This window comes from Amblyomma americanum, chromosome 1, assembly GCF_052857255.1.
Source record: "Amblyomma americanum isolate KBUSLIRL-KWMA chromosome 1, ASM5285725v1, whole genome shotgun sequence".
Classification (NCBI taxonomy): domain Eukaryota; kingdom Metazoa; phylum Arthropoda; class Arachnida; order Ixodida; family Ixodidae; genus Amblyomma; species Amblyomma americanum.
In genome coordinates, this window is record NC_135497.1 from 202,787,886 (window position 1) to 202,808,557 (window position 20,672).

General features: G+C 45.4%; 1 protein-coding gene across 3 annotated transcripts in view; it reads left to right on the forward strand.

Annotated features, from left to right (window-relative positions):
- The window catches only part of LOC144114505 (ornithine decarboxylase-like), an 83,533-nt gene extending 65,997 nt beyond the window's left edge, over nucleotides 1-17,536 (forward strand). For 2 of the 3 annotated variants that reach the window (XM_077648295.1, XM_077648297.1), the window contains exons 6-9: nucleotides 148-313; nucleotides 10,557-10,710; nucleotides 10,904-11,007; nucleotides 16,831-17,536. In XM_077648295.1, coding sequence (XP_077504421.1) covers nucleotides 148-313; nucleotides 10,557-10,710; nucleotides 10,904-11,007; nucleotides 16,831-17,157 — 751 coding nt within the window. In that variant the 3' untranslated portion in view covers nucleotides 17,158-17,536. Of the gene's footprint in view, nucleotides 1-147; nucleotides 314-10,556; nucleotides 10,711-10,903; nucleotides 11,008-15,208; nucleotides 15,253-16,830 lie in introns of all 3 variants that reach the window. The other variant, XM_077648296.1, reaches the window with a different exon arrangement.
- The last annotated feature ends 3,136 nt before the right edge of the window (nucleotides 17,537-20,672 follow it).

Genomic DNA, 20,672 nt, shown 5'->3' on the forward strand with positions numbered 1-20,672 from the left:
ATAGGTTGCGCTTTGGCGAGTAGTGGTGTGGGTAAGAATGAAGAAAGAATTACAGGCGTAGAACTATAGTTGGCAGGTTTAGGATGGTGTCGCAACTCCACTCTATCGCTTCTCTTTCGAAAAATTTCCTTTGAATGCTCATTACAGATTTCACGTCGGGTGCGCTTACAAGCACCCAGAAATATTCGCACTGACCATCGAAGATGCCAGAGCTGTTTTCGACATTGGCGCCGACATGGGTTTTGAAATGACGGTCCTCGACATCGGAGGAGGGTTTCCTGGCGGTGTTCGAAAAAGAGAGCATTTTAACAAGGTCTGTCCATCACCCCCTTCCCTCAGCGAAACATTGTGGGAGAAAATTGTTATTCTTCACACTCATGGGACAATTGTACTGTTTTGTGCCTGTAACGTGGCACATTATTTGACGAGTTTTTCGGCGACTAATCTTTGACTTGGAGGGCTTGCTTTTTTTTAAGTCCCAAGCAACCTTTCACACTACCATCGTATTTACATACACGTAAAAACTATGAAGCACAGCCTATTAGCCTTCAAGCTCTTGTGATATAACGGTAAATTCATAAAAGGTTTGAGAGACATCGTATTCTTAAGCTTCCACGCGAAATAGTATACTAGCTTGCAAGGCAACGTGCTATTTCACAAGCACTGTTATTCTTCTATTCTTGTTACCATGTAATATTTACCACTCTTATTATTTTCGTAATTATAAGTTAATAAAGACCTAGCGACTACCCCTTTGAGTGTAGTAATTACATTATAAAATATTGTGCGTTCAATAAAGTACCACTACTATTTATTTTATTTTTGTATGCACAATTCAAACTGCAACAAATTTATCATGCATCTGAAATTTATATAATTCTTTATTTTTTCAGCAATTCCCTCCCTCATCTTGAATACATTTATCATTTATATCTACAGTTCAAAACTATTTTTCCTTTTATGAAAAAGACTGATTTATATCTGCACATTTCCGCTGTGCACGCGTTTTCTGATACGCATAGTAAGATTAAATTGATTGATATGTTCTTCTACTGTGTTGGCATAACAAGGCTTCCGAAGTGGTTAATAACACTGAGTTGTCAGCGCCACTCCAAACCTTTGTATGTGGCTGGAATTATTCAGAAATTATTCCAGCAGCGCCAGGAAGATTCAGCATCGCACTACAATGCAAATTCTGCCATGTATGCTGAATGATAAAGCGTAGCCGCCGCAGTGCTCAGTGGTAGCGGCGCTCGGCTGCTGACCCAATAGACGCAGGTTCGATCCCAGCCGTGGGGGTCGAATTTCGATGGAGGCGAAATTCTAGAGACCCGTGTAATGTGCGATGTGAGTGCACGTTAAATAACTCCGGAGAGTCCAAATTTCCGGAGCCCTTCTCTACTCGTTCATAGCCTGAGTCGCACTACGGTGCACTACGAAATCAGTTTTTGTGCTGAGTTAGTATACTTAACGGTCGCCCACTTGTTTATTTGCGTATGTACTTGCTCGTCAAGTTGAACTGATCACTATAGATTATATGACCTCCCCAACACTCGGAAGTAATATTGCGTTCACCTGCAACTTCTTCCAGCCAGATGAACTAACGCTGCTTTCGTAGGTGTGCCTGAAACAGGAGCATGATTAATGCTACCGCCACCCAGGGAATTTCTCCTCATTTTTCATTTCTCTCGGAGGTCACTTTCAAGACAGGCGAACTAAAGATAACTAAAAAATCGCGCTGCAGCCGTAGCGTAAGCCGTAGACTCATTAAATAGGAGACGAAGGGAGCTTCTCTTCGTACCTGACAGGTGAGATTTAAAAAAATGACGAACTTCTCTCATGCAAGGAAGATTCGAGTGGAGACAGTTGAAATATAGACCTTTACATTCTTAACACACATGTGTCAAAACAGGAGCTATTTGAGCTGCTGCAAAAACGTGCAGGGTGTTAGCGCTTCAATTTCCACTATGCTTGCCAGATGTACACGCCGTAGTCCAGTAGTCCAGTGAGCAATATAAATGACGCCAAGGAAGCGAATTTTTGGCGCAGGTTTATAGACATTTGCAAAAAAACAATGATGATTCATAGCCCTACATGCGGATGAATGCAGTGATGGTAGCCGGAACTGCGTGTTTTGACATCGGGATCATCAGTGTGTTTCTTCATTACCAGGAAATCCGGACAGCGCCCAGCCAGTTCTGCTAAGCCTAGCGGTCTCTATAGCGTTTTAGTGGCCGCCACTCAGTCATTCCTTTTCTTTGTTATGTCACGTATAATATCAACGCGCTATTTTAAAGGATGGATGGATGGATGGATGGATGGATGGATGGATGCATGGATGGATGGATGGATGGATGGATGGATGGATGGATGGACGGACGGACGGACGGACGGACGGACGGACGGACGGACGGACGGACGGACGGACGGACGGACGGACGGATGGGTGGATAGACGGATGGATGGATGGATGGATGGATGGATGGATGGATGGATGGATGGATGGATGGATGGATGGATGGATGGATGGATGGATGGATGGACGGACGGACGGACGGACGGACGGACGGATGGGTGGATAGACGGATGGATGGATGGATGGATGGATGGATGGATGGATGGATGGATGGATGGATGGATGGATGGATGGATGGATGGATGGATGGATGGATGGATGGATGGACGGACGGACGGACGGACGGACGGACCGATGGACGGACGGATGAATGGTTGGATGGATTGATGGATGGATGGATGGATGGATGGATGGATGGATGGATGGATGGATGGATGGATGGATGGATGGATGGATGGATGGACGGATGGATGGATGGATGGATGGATGGATGGATGGATGGATGGATGGATGGATGGATGGATGGATGGATGGATGGATGGATGGATGGATGGACCCTTTAAATCAGGCGGTGGTTCAAGCCACCTAGTCATGACTTGTGAAATATTACTCGTCTTGATTTTAGCCACCAATCAGATAACCTTCGCTTGGTTATTTCTACCACTTAAAATGTACTTTTCCTTCACTGTCCTTACACCTCAGTGCTTTGAATAAATCAGCCCGCTGCTTTCCACTGCAGGATGAAGCCCTTTACAGGAAAGTATCAAGTGTTCAGCCATTTCCTCCTCCTCTCCACAATCATCGCACAATGTGCCTATCTCGTGGTACCTAACTCTATATGTCTTAGTCCGCAAAACTCCCGTCCTGGCCTAAAACAACCAAGATCTTCCCCTACAATTATCATAGATATTTTCTTTGGCAATTTCCTGCTTAAAGATCCTGTATGTTCCCAGTGCCGATCTCGTCGGCATCCCTGTTTTCCACAGAGCTATCTCTGTTTCTTTAACCTTTTTCTTAACCGATAATTGCTGGTTTGCCCCCTTACTGCTGCCAAGATATTTGCTTGTCAATTTTCTAGTTCGCTTTCTCCATTTCCTGTCAACATTCCTTATGTACACGTACCTGAAAACTTTCCTAGCCCACTGCTTTTCCCCCCTTTTTATGAATCGTTCCTCAAGTGCTATCTTACTGCTAGCTTCTCTGCTCTCGAACGACGCCCATCCCATATCATCCTGTACCCCCTGATTTGGTGTATTGCCGTGCGCTCCCAAAGTTAGCCTCCCTGCACCACGTTGTTTGATTTCTAACTTTTCTTGAACATCTGGTTTCATGCACAGGACCACACTGCCGAAAGCGAGACTAGGAACCATTACCCATTTCCAGATCCATGTTACAAGTTCATACCTATTGGAATTCCACATTGCCCTATTTTTCATGACAGCTGCATTCCTACTAGCTTTATTTATTACATATTTTTCATGCTCTATCAGATACTCAGCACCGTTATTTATCCACACCGCAAGATACTTGCACTCATTTACTACTTCTAGCGTGAACTCCTCTATTCTATGCTCACCGCCCTCATCATTAAATATCATGACTGCAGATTTTTCCTTACTAAACTTGAAACCTAATATATCTCCCTCTGTACCGCAAATGTCTATCAACTTCTGCAAATCTTCCTTTTTGTCAGCCATAGCACTAATCATCCAAGTAAATTCAAGATGGTTCTTTGCGTTTCTTCGGAGGGGCACAGGACCTCTCCAAACGTGAATTCGACGGTGTTGAAGGAGCAGACGATGATTGATGCCAGATGGTGAAGACAAAGAGAAAATATATTTACAGGATGTACATGGGCAAACTGCGTTACAAGTTGAGTCACACAGACAGTCAAACTGTAACTTAAAAGAAAAGATCTCACACAGAGAAACTCGACAAGACCTTACTCATCGACCCGAGGTTAGAGTCTAGGTCTGTACAATTACGTGCCACTGCACGGAGACTCTAGCTCAACTAGACAAGACTGCCCTCCAACGATTTTGCATGCAATTTTAAACCTTTCTCAAACAAAGAAATTAGGGCGGTCATATATCAAGGCCCGCCCTAAGCTTCGATAACCAATGGAGGTAGCCACAGCCCCTCAAGGTTGGACCCAACTTCGAGCCCGGGGCTTGGCTATAAAGAAAAAGAAACACATACAGAAATTCCCTGCCGCACCCACGCGTCGCCTCTCAAAGGATGAAGTGTTTTTTTTTTAGCTAATTGGCGGGACCACTGACCCACTGGCTCGCCGCAGGAATGTCAGACGGCGGAGAACCGCGACGCTTCGGTGCCATCGAGAATGCCAGAAAAAAGAAAAAAGGGGCCCATCGCAGAATGCGGGGTGGTTCGCATTCTGCCGCCGTGGGAATGCTGCCTGAGACCAAGCGGCACCACGTGCTCGTTGTGTGCGCCTCGCATGCTTTCCTGGTGCGCTTAACAAAGCCAGGTGTCTTCGACCGTCACAGCGGTCAAGCAGCCAGTGCCTCCTGCGCCTTTGCCACTGCTTGCGGGGGTAGGAGAGGGCGGGAAGGAACGCGGGTAGGGGGGCAGCGTAGACCGAAGGCCCGCAGTGGCCGCAAGCTAAGGGAGTAAAACGCGGCCTTACAATCCGCGCACATTAGTCCCGGTAAGGACTGTTTAATCTACTCTCCTTGCTTGAAAAAGGAAAGGTTGAAGCCTAGTCCGCTCTTCTCTAGTTTGGTCTCTAACCCTTGCAGGTACAACATGAACAAAGGAGAGAGAGGACATCCTTGCCTAAGCCCCTGCTGTATCTGTATAGGCCCTTATACATTTTTCCCCATTTTATAAGCTCTCTGTTGCATATATATATATATATATATATATATATATATATATATATATATATATATATATATATATATATATATATATATATATATATATATCTTTTGAAAGATTAATTACTCCATCTTCCACATCCAATGCGCCCAGTATGTCCCACAAATACCCTTGAATAACGTTGTGGTAGGATCGCTTAATATCCCGAAATGCTAGCCATAGGGACCTGTGTTCCTTTTCAGCAATCTTCATACACTGCGTCAATGAAAACAGAATGTCCTCCAACTTCCTTTGTTTCCGGAACCCATTTTGTAGCTCCCCTAGCACCACCTCGTTCTCCACCCAAGCCTGCAATCTGTCCTTTATAATCTGCATCACCACCCTGTAAACCACAGATGTCACTGTTATGGGACGGTAGTTACTTACGTCAGCGTTGTCCCCCTGTCCCTTATATATCATGTTCATTCTACTTAATCGCCATTCATTGGGGGCTTTGCCACCCACTATCATTTTGTTCACTACCTCTATTAACATTTGCTTGGATTTTGGTCCTAGCTTCTTAATGTCCTAGCTTAATGTTCAAAGCCAAGCGCCACGGGGTGGCAACCAAGGGAACTAGAAGGGCTAGTTCCGAATTCCTGGTATCAGTGTGTGTATGTATGGTAACGATGACATCACTGAATGTTCAAGGGCGCAACTATACGGGCGGTGAAATTTTTTCTCTTGCGCTACTGCACGTTCTTATACCCCTGTCACACGGCCAGTTTCAATCACCCTCGAGTCGAGGGTCTTCGAGATTCTCACTCGCCATCGAACTCGCCGCTGCTACACGGCAAATCTCAATGGCCATTGAAATGGTTCTCGTGTCTTACGCCACAGATGTGTGGCGCCACAATCGCTACTTTGGATTTTGCAAAAATAGCAAAAATATTTGATAAATGTATACTAAATGCTGAAATACAGGCATACGCGAAAGTCGTTAAAAACCCTTTTAATTGCACGTACGCGACGTACATATGCATACACTGCTGTAGCCTCTCTAATACAAGACGAGCCAAAACCAAGCCAGTCCAACTGCGTCGGAGCGCTGCTTCGTCAGGCTTAACACATGGGAAGTCGCCTTGATATCTGAAAAACGAAAGCTATTTGTCTCTTGAAACTTTATGCGAGGGTAAGAATGGGCAAATCGAAGGCGACTACAACAGCTTAGAACACGATATTGCTTTGAGGGATTAGCGACGAAGTTGATATCGCTGCGAAGCGTGCGGGCAGGGCGCCGCCATGTTGTCAACGCAAAGTACTCAAACAACGCAAAGAACGCAATGCCAAATTAATGGGCTTAATGCGGTTAAAACCAGTCTGATACAATTTTAGAATTATTGTACAGACTGCTAGCATTAAAGTCTAGGCGAATAATGTTTGTTCATGCTTTTGTACCTTGAATGTGTCGTGTACGAAAGTGCGCTTGGCGCCGCTCGAAGCAACGCTAGCAACCTTGGGCAGCGCTCGAAGACCCTCGAAATCTCGATGGAGTTCCGCGCTGCTCCGTTGACTCGATAGGCTATTGACTCGATCGCCATTGAAACTGCCCGTGCAGCAGCGCTCGATCGCCTTTGAGTCGATCGACTATCGGTTCGAGGGCTCTCGAAATGCCCGTGTGACAGGTGTATTAGACTGTGCACTTCGCGCAGCGCTGTTGCATGAGCATTGACACGTTAGCAATTAAACACGCTTCTCCGGAAGCACCATGCGTGCCTATTTCCTTCAGCACAAGCTACTCATTTTAATTTGCTCTCTGGACGATGGGCGATCGTGTTGTCGTTTGCACGTGCCGCGTCTATTGAGCAACTGTTCGCATCAGACCAAATGCCATGTTGTTTTGACTCCTTTGCGTAAACGAGGTGAATTCCTATCCGCGATCCGAAGCAGGTTGTTGTGTTTTTTATTTTTTTTACCCCGCGATCAGAAATGCTCAACTTCACTGGGTGATCTGCGTCCAGGTCCAGCGTTCAATCGTCGGTCAGGGGCAACTCGCTCCGCCGTACATCAGTCCACCTAGCCATGCGCGGCCCGGTGCGCGTCTTGTGCTTCTGGCGTTGGTTCGGATATCGCAACACATGCTTCTTTGCGAATTTTGAACGAGGCTTCTGATCGCCGCTTAGAATATCTCATTGTTTAACTATTACACTGAGTATTCTGCATCTGGCGACGATGACCTTTCAATCACACACTTCTCAAGGAGACTCAAATGCTTAGAGATTTATCTCTTATTCTCTCGCAACCTGCCCTTCGTTTGCATTGTTTGCTTTATCTAAGTTTGTTGGACGGTGCATTTGCAACGCCTATTCCGTCAGTTACAGTAAACCGAATCTTTGAACGAGGTTAACACTTTACGCATTCTTTCATCGGCTTCCTCATCCAACGCAAGCTGTTCCTTACACCCTGAGTGTACCTTCGACGTCATCCCGTCCTCTTTTAATGCTTTATAACAGGGAATAAAATTTTGTACCATCGACAATAGAGACGTAAAATTTGTTATAAAAAAATATGCTATGACAGGCACTCCAGTGAATTCGGCTACAGCAATATCAGTGTCCATTGAAGCTTCTAATACCAACCAATCGATTTTTATTTTTTATCCCGCCGAAGCGGCCTTATGTAATCGCTTGTGCAGTTCGTACCTGTCATGTACTGAAGCCAGCATGACCAGGAATAGTACCGTGGAGCATCCACGACTTCAACAGCTAGGCGTCTTCAGGACAGAAAGGGGGTGCTCGCAACGCTCGCCTCATTTTACAGGTTTTTCCGCGCAAAAAAAAGTCATTTTAGTCGGTGATTGTTGACGGAAATTCGTGCATAAATGGAAAAGACTGACAATAACTGAGAATAAGAAACAAAACATTGCAAAAATTTCTGTTAAACTTTGAGAAAGCGCCATGCACGTTGGTTTTTTAACGCTATTTAAATTTCCAATAATCCCAATAGACAAAATCATTAGCGGCCAGAAGTGGTACAACACCAAAAACAAAAACTTTCAGTACACCCTTGACCTTGTCCGTAACTTCACTTCCTGCTCTATTTAACTCCTTGATTTTAAGAGGAGCAGCCCTACGTGCCTTACTGCCTATCATCTTTATAATTTCACTTTACCTGTGACCCCTTCCACCGTCTGCGTGATGGTGTAATGCTTAAAATTCAACGCTTAGACTGTTTTTTTTTCTGAATGTGTCATTGAAGGCGAAATACGTGAAGTACGTTGCTTTCTCCTTTTGGAAAAGAAAGGAGCTTCAGTCCGCTTGTAAGATCGCATTGGCGCATCATGAGGTGTTTCCTTTGATTCTTTCGCAAAAACAACGAATTTAGCAGCGCGACGAACATCGCGTGACGGCAAGAAAAGGATAAGAGCCCTTCTCTCCGCATGTACGCTGTCGGTATAAGTCGGGTGAAAGGCATTAATAAAGGGTCTTGTTTATTCGTCCGCTGCTCACCGATTCGTTAAGTTTACGTTCTTATTCAGCCCAGTCTTACACTCAAAAACGTCATATGAATAACAGAAAGCTTTAAAAATACACTGAGACCGACATTTTATTCCTGAGCTCAAAATCTCTATGCACCCGCTATATCTACTTGAGATGCCAGAGTCCTACGTGACTTTTTCTGCCTTTCTAGTTTTCACGGTTTAATTCCGAAAAATTTATGATTGAGGGCGGTGAAACAGCATCTGCTATAGTTGCAATCAAACTAGTTTATTTTTTCTAACTGCATAAATCACAGCTCCTCAAATGAGTTCTTTCGGAATAGTAATGTAATCGCGTTCTGCATCTCGCAGTCAACTGCTTGAAGCCGGAAGGGGGACTGAATTGTCATGGGCGCGCTTGACGCCCTCCATACTTACTGCGTTGTTCGACTAACTAGCAACGCGTACGAGGTCGCACGTCTCGTCTTAAAGCACCGTAATTGTTATTTCGAACGCTTGTAGGTGCCGCAACATATAATTTTTCTCAGCATCATTAACTTCACGGAGAGCGGTACGTGACAATTGTTTACCATTAATTTTATATCGCTAATAAAAAACATTTATCAACCTCGTTAACGCTTGCGTTGTTTGTTCGTGCAAAAGCTCCTTTCACAAGGACCACCTCGGACCCCCTTTCTTCTGTCGGCCTAAATTTCCGCAGGCCACCGTGCACACGTTGTATGAACTGCGCTTGAACGAGGAATAATGAAAATACAAAAGCGATGTGCATATGTGGTTAGCCGAGGCATCGAAAATTAAACACCCGCTCAATTTTATTCATATAAATTAAAAGGACACGCAACAGATATGTTTCGTATCAGAAGCGTTTACTTTACTTCTGGCGCCACTCATTTTTTGCAGACTTCCTTTAATTTGTGTTTCGGGCATCTCCTTATATTTTAGAGGCATCCCGTGTATGTCGGCATGGAACTTACACGTTGCGCAAACTTATTCCTTCATGTTTTCTTACAGGTTCCTTTTCTCACGAACGCGCGTGTTTTCCCCCTACGTCTTAACGTTTGGTCTCAACTTGTTGCTTTTACTTGTCCTATCGTAATGATCCTGTCTCTTCGCCTTCCATTTGCAATAGCGACATGCCCGTGGTGTCTTTTTTTTTTCTCACCCATATTTGCTGGCATTCTTTTTGCTGCGCCAGTACAAAGTTATCTAGTATTTTCAAGGGCATGTAGCGAGCCTTTACTGCCGTTCTCTCTTAAGTGCCTAATATTTTTACCCGCGTAAACTTAATCGAGTCTCGTGGCATCAACCCTTTGTAAATCATGCTCTACCGTTTTTTGGTCTCTGCCATTCTTTTCGCTCACATCACCAACGTAATTCGTGTGTTTTTTTTTTTTACGCAGCTACCTACTTCAGCTGTCTTTGGGCTTGTACGCTAACACGAGATATGGTAAAAACATTATTAGCCTAAAAGAAATATACTGTCATGTGCCACATGTCTTCTGGGCTTTTGCAAGCCCACCTACCCACATATAGCCTTTGTTTATAGCCTAGAGCCCAGGAGGTTTGTTTCTCAGCCAAACTATGTGACTTGTAATGCTTCCCCAGCGTTCTAAATTTTCTGAAGGTAAGAAGACCTTTGGTCCTTCCTGTCCCCATGAGTGCAGCTTCCACGTATGCTAAAGGAGCCCCACTAAACGGCTTAGAAGCTAACCCCCCGGGCTTTAAACTTTGTACAAACACTGCACATGTTGGTGCATGCAACAAAATATCAGCACCGTCGCTATCATCTTTACTACTGCTCTCACCGTTGCCACCACTGCGTGAACTATCATCAGCGCCCAGTGTCACTGACGTTTCCTTTATATTGCTGGGATCTTAAAGGTGTGCGAAGCTGTCCGAACTTCTCTCGACAAACACTTTCCCGCTTCATCTGGAGTCGAGATCATCGGTGAGCCGGGCCAGTTTTTCGTCACATCTGCCTATACCTTGGTGACTAAAGTGGTCGGCAAGAAAACAAAGGAGCTCCTTATTGATGGTCAGTTCATTTGTTTCTAGAGCTTGAAAAAAAAAGCTATCTACTAAAAGCGCTGCCTTCTGCGGACCAGTTGATTTTAATGAACTCAAAATTTCTAAACAAATTACTAAAAGTGTCTTTTTTTGTGGCATTTCAAATAAAAGTGTGACGAAATTAGTTGGTGATTTCTGTTCTTGTGCGTTTTTTTGTTCAGGAATAGTGCACAGCCATGAAAATGTATACATCAATGAAAGCAAATACAACAGCATACCTCGTGACTTGTACCCATTCATGGACATCAGCTACCGCCCGTTAGAGGTAAGTTTTCTTGCTTCTCAAATATTTGCTCCAACTGCGTGTGCATTCGGTAAGCTGTGCAAACAGCGTTCCAAATTCACTTGTAAACTGTACTACTGGTGAACCTGTAGAGGTAAAAAACAGACATTAGATTCTATAGCCACTGTCAGTATGGCACCTACCTCCTCTCTAAACAAGATGCGCTTCCTCTGCCTGGCTGGCGCTGAAACGTGCCTGTTGAATATGTAATTCATGAAGACATTTAAAGCTGGTTCGATTAGTTTAATTAATGATGTCAGTGAACAACTAAGGAAACCCTGTGCAAGTGAAGAAGTTTTAGCAGCTAAGCTCTTGACGAATTACCACAGATTCAGAATCTAATAACTATACTAAAGGTATATTAAGTTCAGTAAGTCTTTCTTAATTCATTACAAATTTACCAGCTGTTGATAATAGAGTTCGAGCCTCATACAAAGAAATGCTACAAGTATTTTTATTTCTTTAAATGGTCTTGCATAAACGCTCGCGTGTGTGTGTGTGTGTGTGTGTGTGTGTGTGTGTGTGTGTGTGTGTGTGTGTGTGTGTGTGTGTGTGTGTGTGTGTGTGCGTGTGCGTGTGCGTGTGCGTGTGCGTGTGCGTGTGTGTGTGTGTGTGTGTGTGTGTGTGTGTGTGTGTGTGTGTGTGTGTGTGTGTGTGTGTGTGTGTGTGTGTGTGTGTGTGTGTGTGTGTGTGTGTGTGTGTGTGTGTGTGTGTGTGTGTGTGTGTGTGTGTGTGTGTGTGTGTGTGTGTGTGTGTGTGTGTGTGTGTGTGTGTGTGTGTGTGTGTGTGTGTGTGTGTGTGTGTGTGTGTGTGTGTGTGTGTGTGTCATTTCATTGCTTATGCGGAAGACGTTCGCATCCGGGCTTCTCTTCTGCATCCAAGTATAGCTCCGCAATTTTTATTAACATCACGGCCATAGAGTTTCTCATTACTTACAGGGAAGTAAAAGTGGTGTCTATGCGAGTTATTAAAGAAAACTTTACCCACCACGACAATGACGGGAAGGTCAGGTATCGTATTTGGCTTGGATAGGGACTCTGCATCTGAATCGGCAGCTGCGTCGTGATGATCTCCTCTGCTTGCAGGTGAAGATAGTTTATTAGCGCGTTCTTCGTTTCTACAATAAACTTAACACAATTGTTAGGCTGGCATGCAAACTGTTACAGCATTTCTTCGGTATATGCCTCGAGAAGAGTCTTATTATTACGGCTAAATCTACGTTTCATGTCCAAGAATACCAAGTCAAGTACGAAACGCTATCTTCCCGGCATTCCTGCGCTTCTTGACAAACTCTATTGTAACGAGAGTGTCGACCAGACTGCCGTACAGCGTTTTACGCAGGACCGCAGTGTAAAAACGGAGGAGTGTACGCGCATGCGCGCAGAGCGTGCTCCAGCCATGATGCGAGCAGACGAGCAGCGGGGAAGTGTCACGCGTAGAGAAAAACTGGAATCAGCCACAATGCGGCCCTTCTCGAGGCAGACCTTGAAGAAATGCTGTGGAAATTTCCATGTGAGCCTAACACCGAACTTTTACTTGCGTTAAATGTCTTGAAGTGAAGATGCGCAATTTAAGTACTTTAATATTCCCGCTGAGGAGACCACCGTTGCACAGCTGCCGCATTCGAGGCAGAAACCACGATTTCGGACCGACGCTAGCCAAGCTAAATGCGAAACCTCCTCTTCCCGGAATTCCCACGATAAATGAAGTGCTCTTTAAGACACCCACATAGACGGTGGAGCCACTTTTTCATGTAGATAATTTTGAGAAACTATACGGCAGCACATAGTAAAACAGCCGAGTAGACGACGCTGCAACTGGCAAGCGCCCTGTGCGCATGCGCGTACTCATCTGTTGCGCCTTTTGCGGTCTTGCGTGGGACGCTGAACGACCGTCTGGTCGACGCTGCCGTGGCAGTACTCAAACAATGGAGAGCTGAACCTGCGTAAACAAGGCTTGAGACTGCGTTTGGAAGCAAATCGCTGCGGTGCCATGCACTCGAAAATCATCAACTGCATCGTGACACCTGTACGTTACCAAACACAGATCTTCGGTTGTTTCCCTCATCACGGATTGTAGTGGTCGAATACACCTACTTGTTAAATTCATGACTCCGTAGAATTGTACGTCTTTTCCTATTTGTTTCCGGCGTAGATGGGACCAATCCATGGACTCCCTAGTTGTATTCTGTTCGTTTTGTGGGCTCTGTTTATCTCAGCGTACTAGCTCAAGCAAGCCTAAGCCGCACCTGCTTGTGCACGTTTCAAAAGGCGCAACCACCGTCACTGAGCATATTTGTAGGCTGTTATGGTTATGCTGAACATTCCAACCACAAACCAAAGTGCTGTGTTGTGTCCCTGAGTGTGTCCTTCTACGTCCCGTTCATTGCGCTGCAGTCATGGAAAACCAAGATTGAAACGCCTGTCTGATCTTTGTATCGTTGCTGCTTACTGTACATCTCAACCACATACTGTCATTGCTACTGTATGCGCCTTCCAAAAGCAGTATCTCAGTAGGCCTTACGTACAATGAGTTCCTTATAGCACCAGGTCTGACTCCTGCCAGCCTTTCAATCCTATCACAGTGCGCGACACCAAAGTCCTGCAGTGTGGCTGTATATGGTGGGAATTCACCAGAAGACAACGATAGCAACCGCAGGCCTAAGCCAACTTACTTTCAGCTTTTATGTCAATTCAGTATGCCAATTCCCCACAAAGCTTAGCGGCTCCCTCTTTGTTAACTGTGGCTTTAATTTTCCTGACACACCGCGTCGTTCAACGGTGGCGCTACGCACCACCGCCCGCACACTTGACACGAACGCTCGAGCGCGTTGCTTCCGCTGACTTTAGTGCCACTAGGCGCCGGCCGCTGGGTCTGAAACAATGCTAGCGTGGCAGCAGGGCACCTTCTATCGCCAGCCGCCGTTAACACATCGTGCAGTGTGGTCTAAGACGCAGCGGCCAATGCTTAGAGGTTCTAATGTCAGTGCAAGCCGCGTAGTCAAGCACTCCTCTTAAGAGCGCGGGCGGCAGTGAGCTGTATGTCATAAGATAACGTCAACGGCTGAGGAACTTGAGATGATAACAGGCACCTCACCATATCTCTCAAGGGCCTCCTTATGTAGAAATTACATTGTCCGACCCGAAACTGTCACTGCAGACACTTGTCTGTGAGAGCTGTTGTTATTTTGTAGCTGTCGGGCGGTGCTGAAATGCATTCCTTTGCGCAAGACACCGGCCACCCAGTTACATATCAGCGAATCCTAGGCCGTGCTGCCTGCGTCGAAATTCTCCCGCCAGCAAGGTAGCTAAATTATTTCAAAAATTATTTTAAACGCCCAACCTTCTCACTGCATACCAACCTCCTGCTGTGAAATGCTGTTCGCTGCGCGACATCGGGCCAGCTGGAAAAGCAAACAGTCGCCATAGCAGCCACTATAGGCGCGATTCGAACATGTTCCAGTTAGCGCTGTCGTACTGTCGCAGCGTCCCTAGATAAAATGCAGTTAGTTGTTGCTTTTACTCACTACTCGATGAGCGGACTCTCCATGCTGAGATTTCGGCCAGCTGCTCGTACCAGTTGTCCGCATACTTTGTGTTTGTTCGAAACACGCGCACCACATGCATACAGGCCTGACCCATCTGGACAACCGACGAAGTTGCGATCTTATGCCGACGTGTCTGCTTTTTCTTCGGATAAATTTGTTTTCTCTCCCGCCCTCTCTGTAACTAGTGGGCCCAGTGCTGATGACCGCTGTAAGGATTTCAGTGTAATTTCAGCATTTGGGGTCACTTGCTTTCTAGTACGTACACCACTACGTCATCTACTCAATGGCTACTACGTCATCCCTGCAAAAGCAAAAAAAATGAAGTGCCCTACAAATAATATGAGGCTGCGTTATGCTAAAGTCTCATAATTTGCATTCGCATTCATGGCAGTTATTAAGATACGCCTTTGTGTGTTCCAGTCTCGGGAGGGTCGTAAAATGTTTCCGTGTAATCGCATACCGGGTGATCTTTTTTAGCGTTTACAGGTTTTTATTATAAAAAACGCGACAGGCACGTCGGTGCGGTTAGTGCAGGTGGATTGTGCAGCAAGGTGGACATCATATACTCGATAGAGCTCAATATTGAGAAATAATTAACTAAAATTAATTTGTCAACTTTTCATTTTTTTATTTCAGGGAGCAAGAATATACTGCAAAATTGAAGGCCGACCGCATCAATAGTGAGCTCTGTTCTTAAATTTCCTTAATCGGCAATGTGGTTCGCTATATCGAACGTCAAAAATATGCATATGAAAGCTCGTTGAGTTCACATTGCCGCAATGCTTGATTATAAAATGGCGTCGCTGTGCATGTTATCGTTTCCGAAATAAAATAAACGTATTCTGTACCACCAAATACACTAACGGCTTCTCTATTTGATACATAAAATGCGAACGACGCATAATTATATATTACAATGCTGGAAAGCCAACTCAACGAGCTTTATAATGTACAATTTTGAGATCCGATATTTCTAACCCTTTATCCGATTAGGAAAATTTAAAACCTCGCCTTTACTCTTGATGGCCTTCAATTTCACAATGTAAACTTGCCCACTAAAATTAAAAATACAAATTATTATTTATGTGACTAATTAATTACTCTAATTGCTGTAACTTCTTAAAACACAAGTCAGTAAACATTAAAAAAATCACCCTGTATGTCACTTTATGAGGGTTCCTTTGTGCTTGAGAAAGCGTGGATCTCAAATATAGAAATCCCATTTTAGAGGCAGCCCTTTATAAAGGTGTCCCTTTATTTTACTGGCAGCAGTGAAACTGTTCTGGAAAGTTGAGAAGTGAAAAGCTTGCAGCAGAACTTATCGAGCTTGAGTGAATTGGTGAATAAAGAGTGCTGTATAGTCTGCAACCCTGTTAGCGGTACTTATACAGGAGATCACCTTCGAAAAGTTATGAAGCTGAATACGAAAGTGGTCAGCAGTGCAGACAGAACCTGCGATCAGTGCCGCTCATGTTCTTAAAAAGCGCACTTTAGCCGGTTTTGCAACCAATATAACAATTAGCTAAGTGCAGCCATTCCGTAATGGCTGGAGTAAACATTCGTCCAAGACTTACAAAGAAATGGAAAGCGAAGGGAGCAGCAGCAACATTGTCGTTAGCCTAGACTCTTGCTTCTAAAGTGTGTGTTTGGAAGCTTTTTCGGAGTTAGAAGAGTTCGGAAGAAAAAAAAACAAGACTCATGGTCTAGCAGACTTTTCACAGTTTCAAAAGAAAACATTAGACAGAGGTCTGTCTGGTTGGGAAAAAGATTTAAGTTCGAAAAGAACGCCAACCAAACACTTAAATAACACACTACGTTTCAGAACCACGTCTGTTCCTTCATAAGGTGTGAGTGCTGTCGAGTTGCACCTTGCCTTTTTAAGCCTTCGTTTAGTCAGCCGTCGGGTCACTGGCCGTACACCGCAGATGTAAAAGAGAGGAAGGGTTCCAAGGGAGCGGTTAACACTTCCCTTCGTGAGCCGAACATACCATGACTCAAGTAAGAGCCTTTTGCGTGGGGGCAGCTTTGGAATTCGACATTCGTAATTTTCATATTATAGTGTATACAGGCCTACATTTGAGCGTCAGTTGCCGGACAGACGCACGGCAACAATACCTTCACCTCGTAGTATTTCGTATAAACATGCAAGCTTGGGACGTGCAGATAGAGAGCGATTCCAGGCCAGCTGGGTTGTTTGCGTTTTCTTTTTCGTATGATGGCAAAACTGTGATACATCTTTATCGTCCGTCAAATCGCAGGCTCCTTACGACAGGCCACAAAATGTGCTGACAACTCTGTGGGGGGCCACGTGTAACCCCATGGACTGCGTGCTCAGCAAGGTGCCCTTCTTCGATGTCTGCTTAGACGAGTGGCTGCTCGTGGACAACATGGGCGCCTACACGCTGGTGCTGTGCTGCGGGTTCAACGGCTTTCCCATGCCGGAAGTGCATTACATTGCGACAGCGCGGATCGCTCCGCACGTCCGACGAACCATCGACGCCATGGTCGTTCGAGCTGGCTACGGCCACTTGCAGCAGGCCGTCAAGTGGCATCGCATGAGAAATGGTCTCTCGCACAAGGCTTAGGAAGCAACAACGAGACTTCGTACGATGCATGCCCTGGAGAGATGAGCCGACATTACAAAGCACGTATGGGGAAATGCTCTGTGTGGGGAGATGTGACACATCACTCTACTACATCTACCAAAAAGTTGGTTATGTGTCATGGCTTCGCATATGCTATACCGTCTGTATTTGTTACCCTTCACATATTGTATAGCAGCAATCACAAACCGACACTATATCTAGGTAGCCAGTGTAAAATCATCTATATACTTTACACAGGGCCGTCCTTTTTCTCGCATTAAACTGTGACAAGAGCGAAGCAATATTAGCGCGACTCTGTATATAATCGAACGCCTTTTATGTAGCGCTAATCTGCCAAATAAAACACTGATTCCACCGGCGAATTGTCCGCGTAACCATTCTTTCGTAGTCCTACAACCAAGACTGCCGCCAGCAACATGAAAAACCACTCACAATAGTTTTTTTTTTGTACTTGTGGAAAATTAACTCCCTATATTTATTTTAAAAGTTTATTTCCCTGCATCTCCACTGAGAAACCTCATCCGCTATTAGCTTCCCATAACACTGCTGCATAGTCCAAAATGGCGCTTCCATTTTATACATTTATAAGCCAATAATTGCACCACCTTTAATGCCATCACTCGCAGAAAATGAACCTCGGGAAACGATAACAAAAAACATTGCTTCGACACAAATCGACGTTCAGTGTTGTGCGATACAAAGCCCCTCGTGCCTTGACTAAATGCCAAATCACTTCAACTTATCGTCGAGAAGATTCTCATCAGGAAGTGTCGATGAAATTTCGAGCTGTTTCCTTAAGTCATTCTTACGCAGCGCCAACACTGACGTCATCTACAGCCTTGGCAGAAAGTCTAAAAACTGCAAGGCTTGGATTGAGCCGTGTACTAGCTCATCTAAAGCGTCAAATCTTTGAAAAGCCAGCCGAACGACTCATCATTCCTTCGTGCCTTTCAAACTTTAACGCGCCGAAAATACCCTACTGCACGCATCCGGAGCGAAGCCAGCGGGCTTTCACATAGTTTTAACGTGGTTACGCCAGCAAAAAGCATCATGCGACGGAGCGCAATGTGAGGGACAAGGCAGTGTTTCTGATCATGTAACGCCCACTTCCACCGCAACTATGAAGGCTACGAGGCGTGAAGTACGACTGAAGTCCGCAGCTGCTTTTGTCTGAATGAGAACAGAAGCAATAGTCGTAAAGCTTACCTTACGTAACAGAGCTGCGTTCTTGATCGGCGCTCGCGTTTTTGACAACGGCGGTGGCAAACGTGAAGGTAGCTCAGCCATTATTTAAAACAGATAGAAAGCATAATAAAAATAAAATACCATACGACTGCGAAAACACAAAGCACATTTTTTCCCGGCCACCTGCTGAGAAGAACTTGTTAATGAGTATTTATACCTACCGCAGTCACGCTCGCCAAGAACTGCTCGCCAAGAATACACGTTTCACAAATCTCATCCAAATTTTTTAATGCAACCTGCCTCACCCGTGTCTGACGTTCAACGAAGTCGTTGCTCGAATTGCATGAGTCCTGAGAGTCCACACTTTTATTACTCGAGTTCACCTTTGAACGCCAGCCACCGAACAAAAACTTTTTTTAGTTTTGGTATCTTCGACCCTATCATCATCAGCCAGAGGCCTCTCCCATTTCAGTCCCATTACTCTTCCTGCAACAGCTGCTGCCACTTTATCCACGCAAATTTTCTTATCTCATCCGCCCACCTGACCCTCTGCCCCCTTTGCTACTGTTACATTCGGCGACCGCCCGTCTGTATTAGCAGCGCCGTCGGCAAGGCTCACCTGCTGGAAACGAACACTAAGCATCTTCGGGATGGTTCCGAGCCACGCGATAAGGATCGCTCCCACCTTCCTGACCAAGTACTCCGAAGAGAGTCGGCCGGGTGGATTCCAGGCAGAGCGGAGAGGCCGCCGAGCGGCAGCTAATCCACAATGGTAGTGACTAAGTTGGGGAACTACTGCGGCCTCGGTCCCGGTGGAGGACGATCAGCGTGGGAATACGGCGGCGGGCTGGCGGTCATCGTCCGATACCTTCGCCGGCCTCGCTAATGGCATAACCACTTTGGCGTTCAAGTAGGGCGACCTGGGGCTCCGGCCTTGCACGTCGGATTCTTCGAATGAAGAAACAGGTGTCAGCACCGCGTGGGAACTTTCGGCTGGCCAGAAAACATTCCCTCCTCAGTCGACGTGGACCCGACGGCATCCTCCATTCTCCCTGGCTCGACATGTGACGGGGGCGTGTCCCTATGTGCGGTGGTGCGTGATTTTGCGCGATAATGGAAGTTTGAGTCCAGTCCCACCCTGGCGAGGGCGTACTCAACCTGAGGAATCTAGGGACGGAGAACTGTATAAAACTAGACGGCGAGTGCATGACTCATCCTCCTTTTGCACCCTCCATTATGATCCTACCTTAAGATCCTCTCTTCGGTGAGAAGCTCACTTCTGACCTCTGACTCTGTAAATATGTAAATAAACCCTCTCGTAATCTTCCTCCAATCACCCAGCTCCTTTAACTCGTCGGCAGTTCTGTCCTGGTGGTGGCGGTGGTCGGAGTAGGCGTCGTCTTGACCGTGGTTCCGTCAGAGTGCGACTCTGAGCCCCACCATCCAACACTACGTTCACCTTCTCCCAGAATCAACTCCGTTGCCCTAACTGAGCATCGGTTATTTGCTCTGTGCACTACATGCCTTGCCCATGTCCCGTTCTTCTTGGTTTCAGCTAGGTTATACCTAAGTCGCGTTTGTCCCCTAAGCCACTTCGCTACCTTCCTTTCTTTTAATGTTACCCCTATCATTTTCTTTTCCACAGCGTTATGCATTGTCCTCGATTTAATTTTCAGCCTTCTCGTAGGCCTCCAAGTTTCCAGCCCATCAGTCAGTACTGGAAACACACAATTATTGTATACTTTCTTCTTAGGCATACTGGTAAACTGCTGTTCATGATATGAGCACCTGCCAAATGCATTCCACCCATTCTTATTCTCCTTGTTATTTCGGTCTCGTAATTCGGGTTTGCGGTCACCAATTATGCCCATATTGGTGTATTCCCACCTCTTCTAACACCTCGCCCCCAATCGGAAATTATTGTTCTCTTTCTAGACGGTTGAACAATACTTTAGTCTTCCGCATAATAAATTTTAGCCCCACACTTCTGCTCTGCACTTTTGTGTCTTCTATCATGAGCCGCGATTATTCCCCCGAGTTGCTTATCAGAGGAATTTCAGGTGTTCTTTATTAACTCTAGCTACAGCTCTTCCAAATCTAACCCTCCGCACAATCCTCGGAGATGCTCAGCCTTGCCTGATGCTTCTGCTGCTTAGTATTCTACTATTTTTTTCTGTTGAAGTTAATGGTGTCTATGCAGTTCCTATATATTTTTTCAGGCTTCTTTACGTGTATGCTTATTCCACGGTCTAGTTGATCTATGCCTGCATGATTGTTCACGTTTAGATTGAATAAAAGGTTTTTTTCGA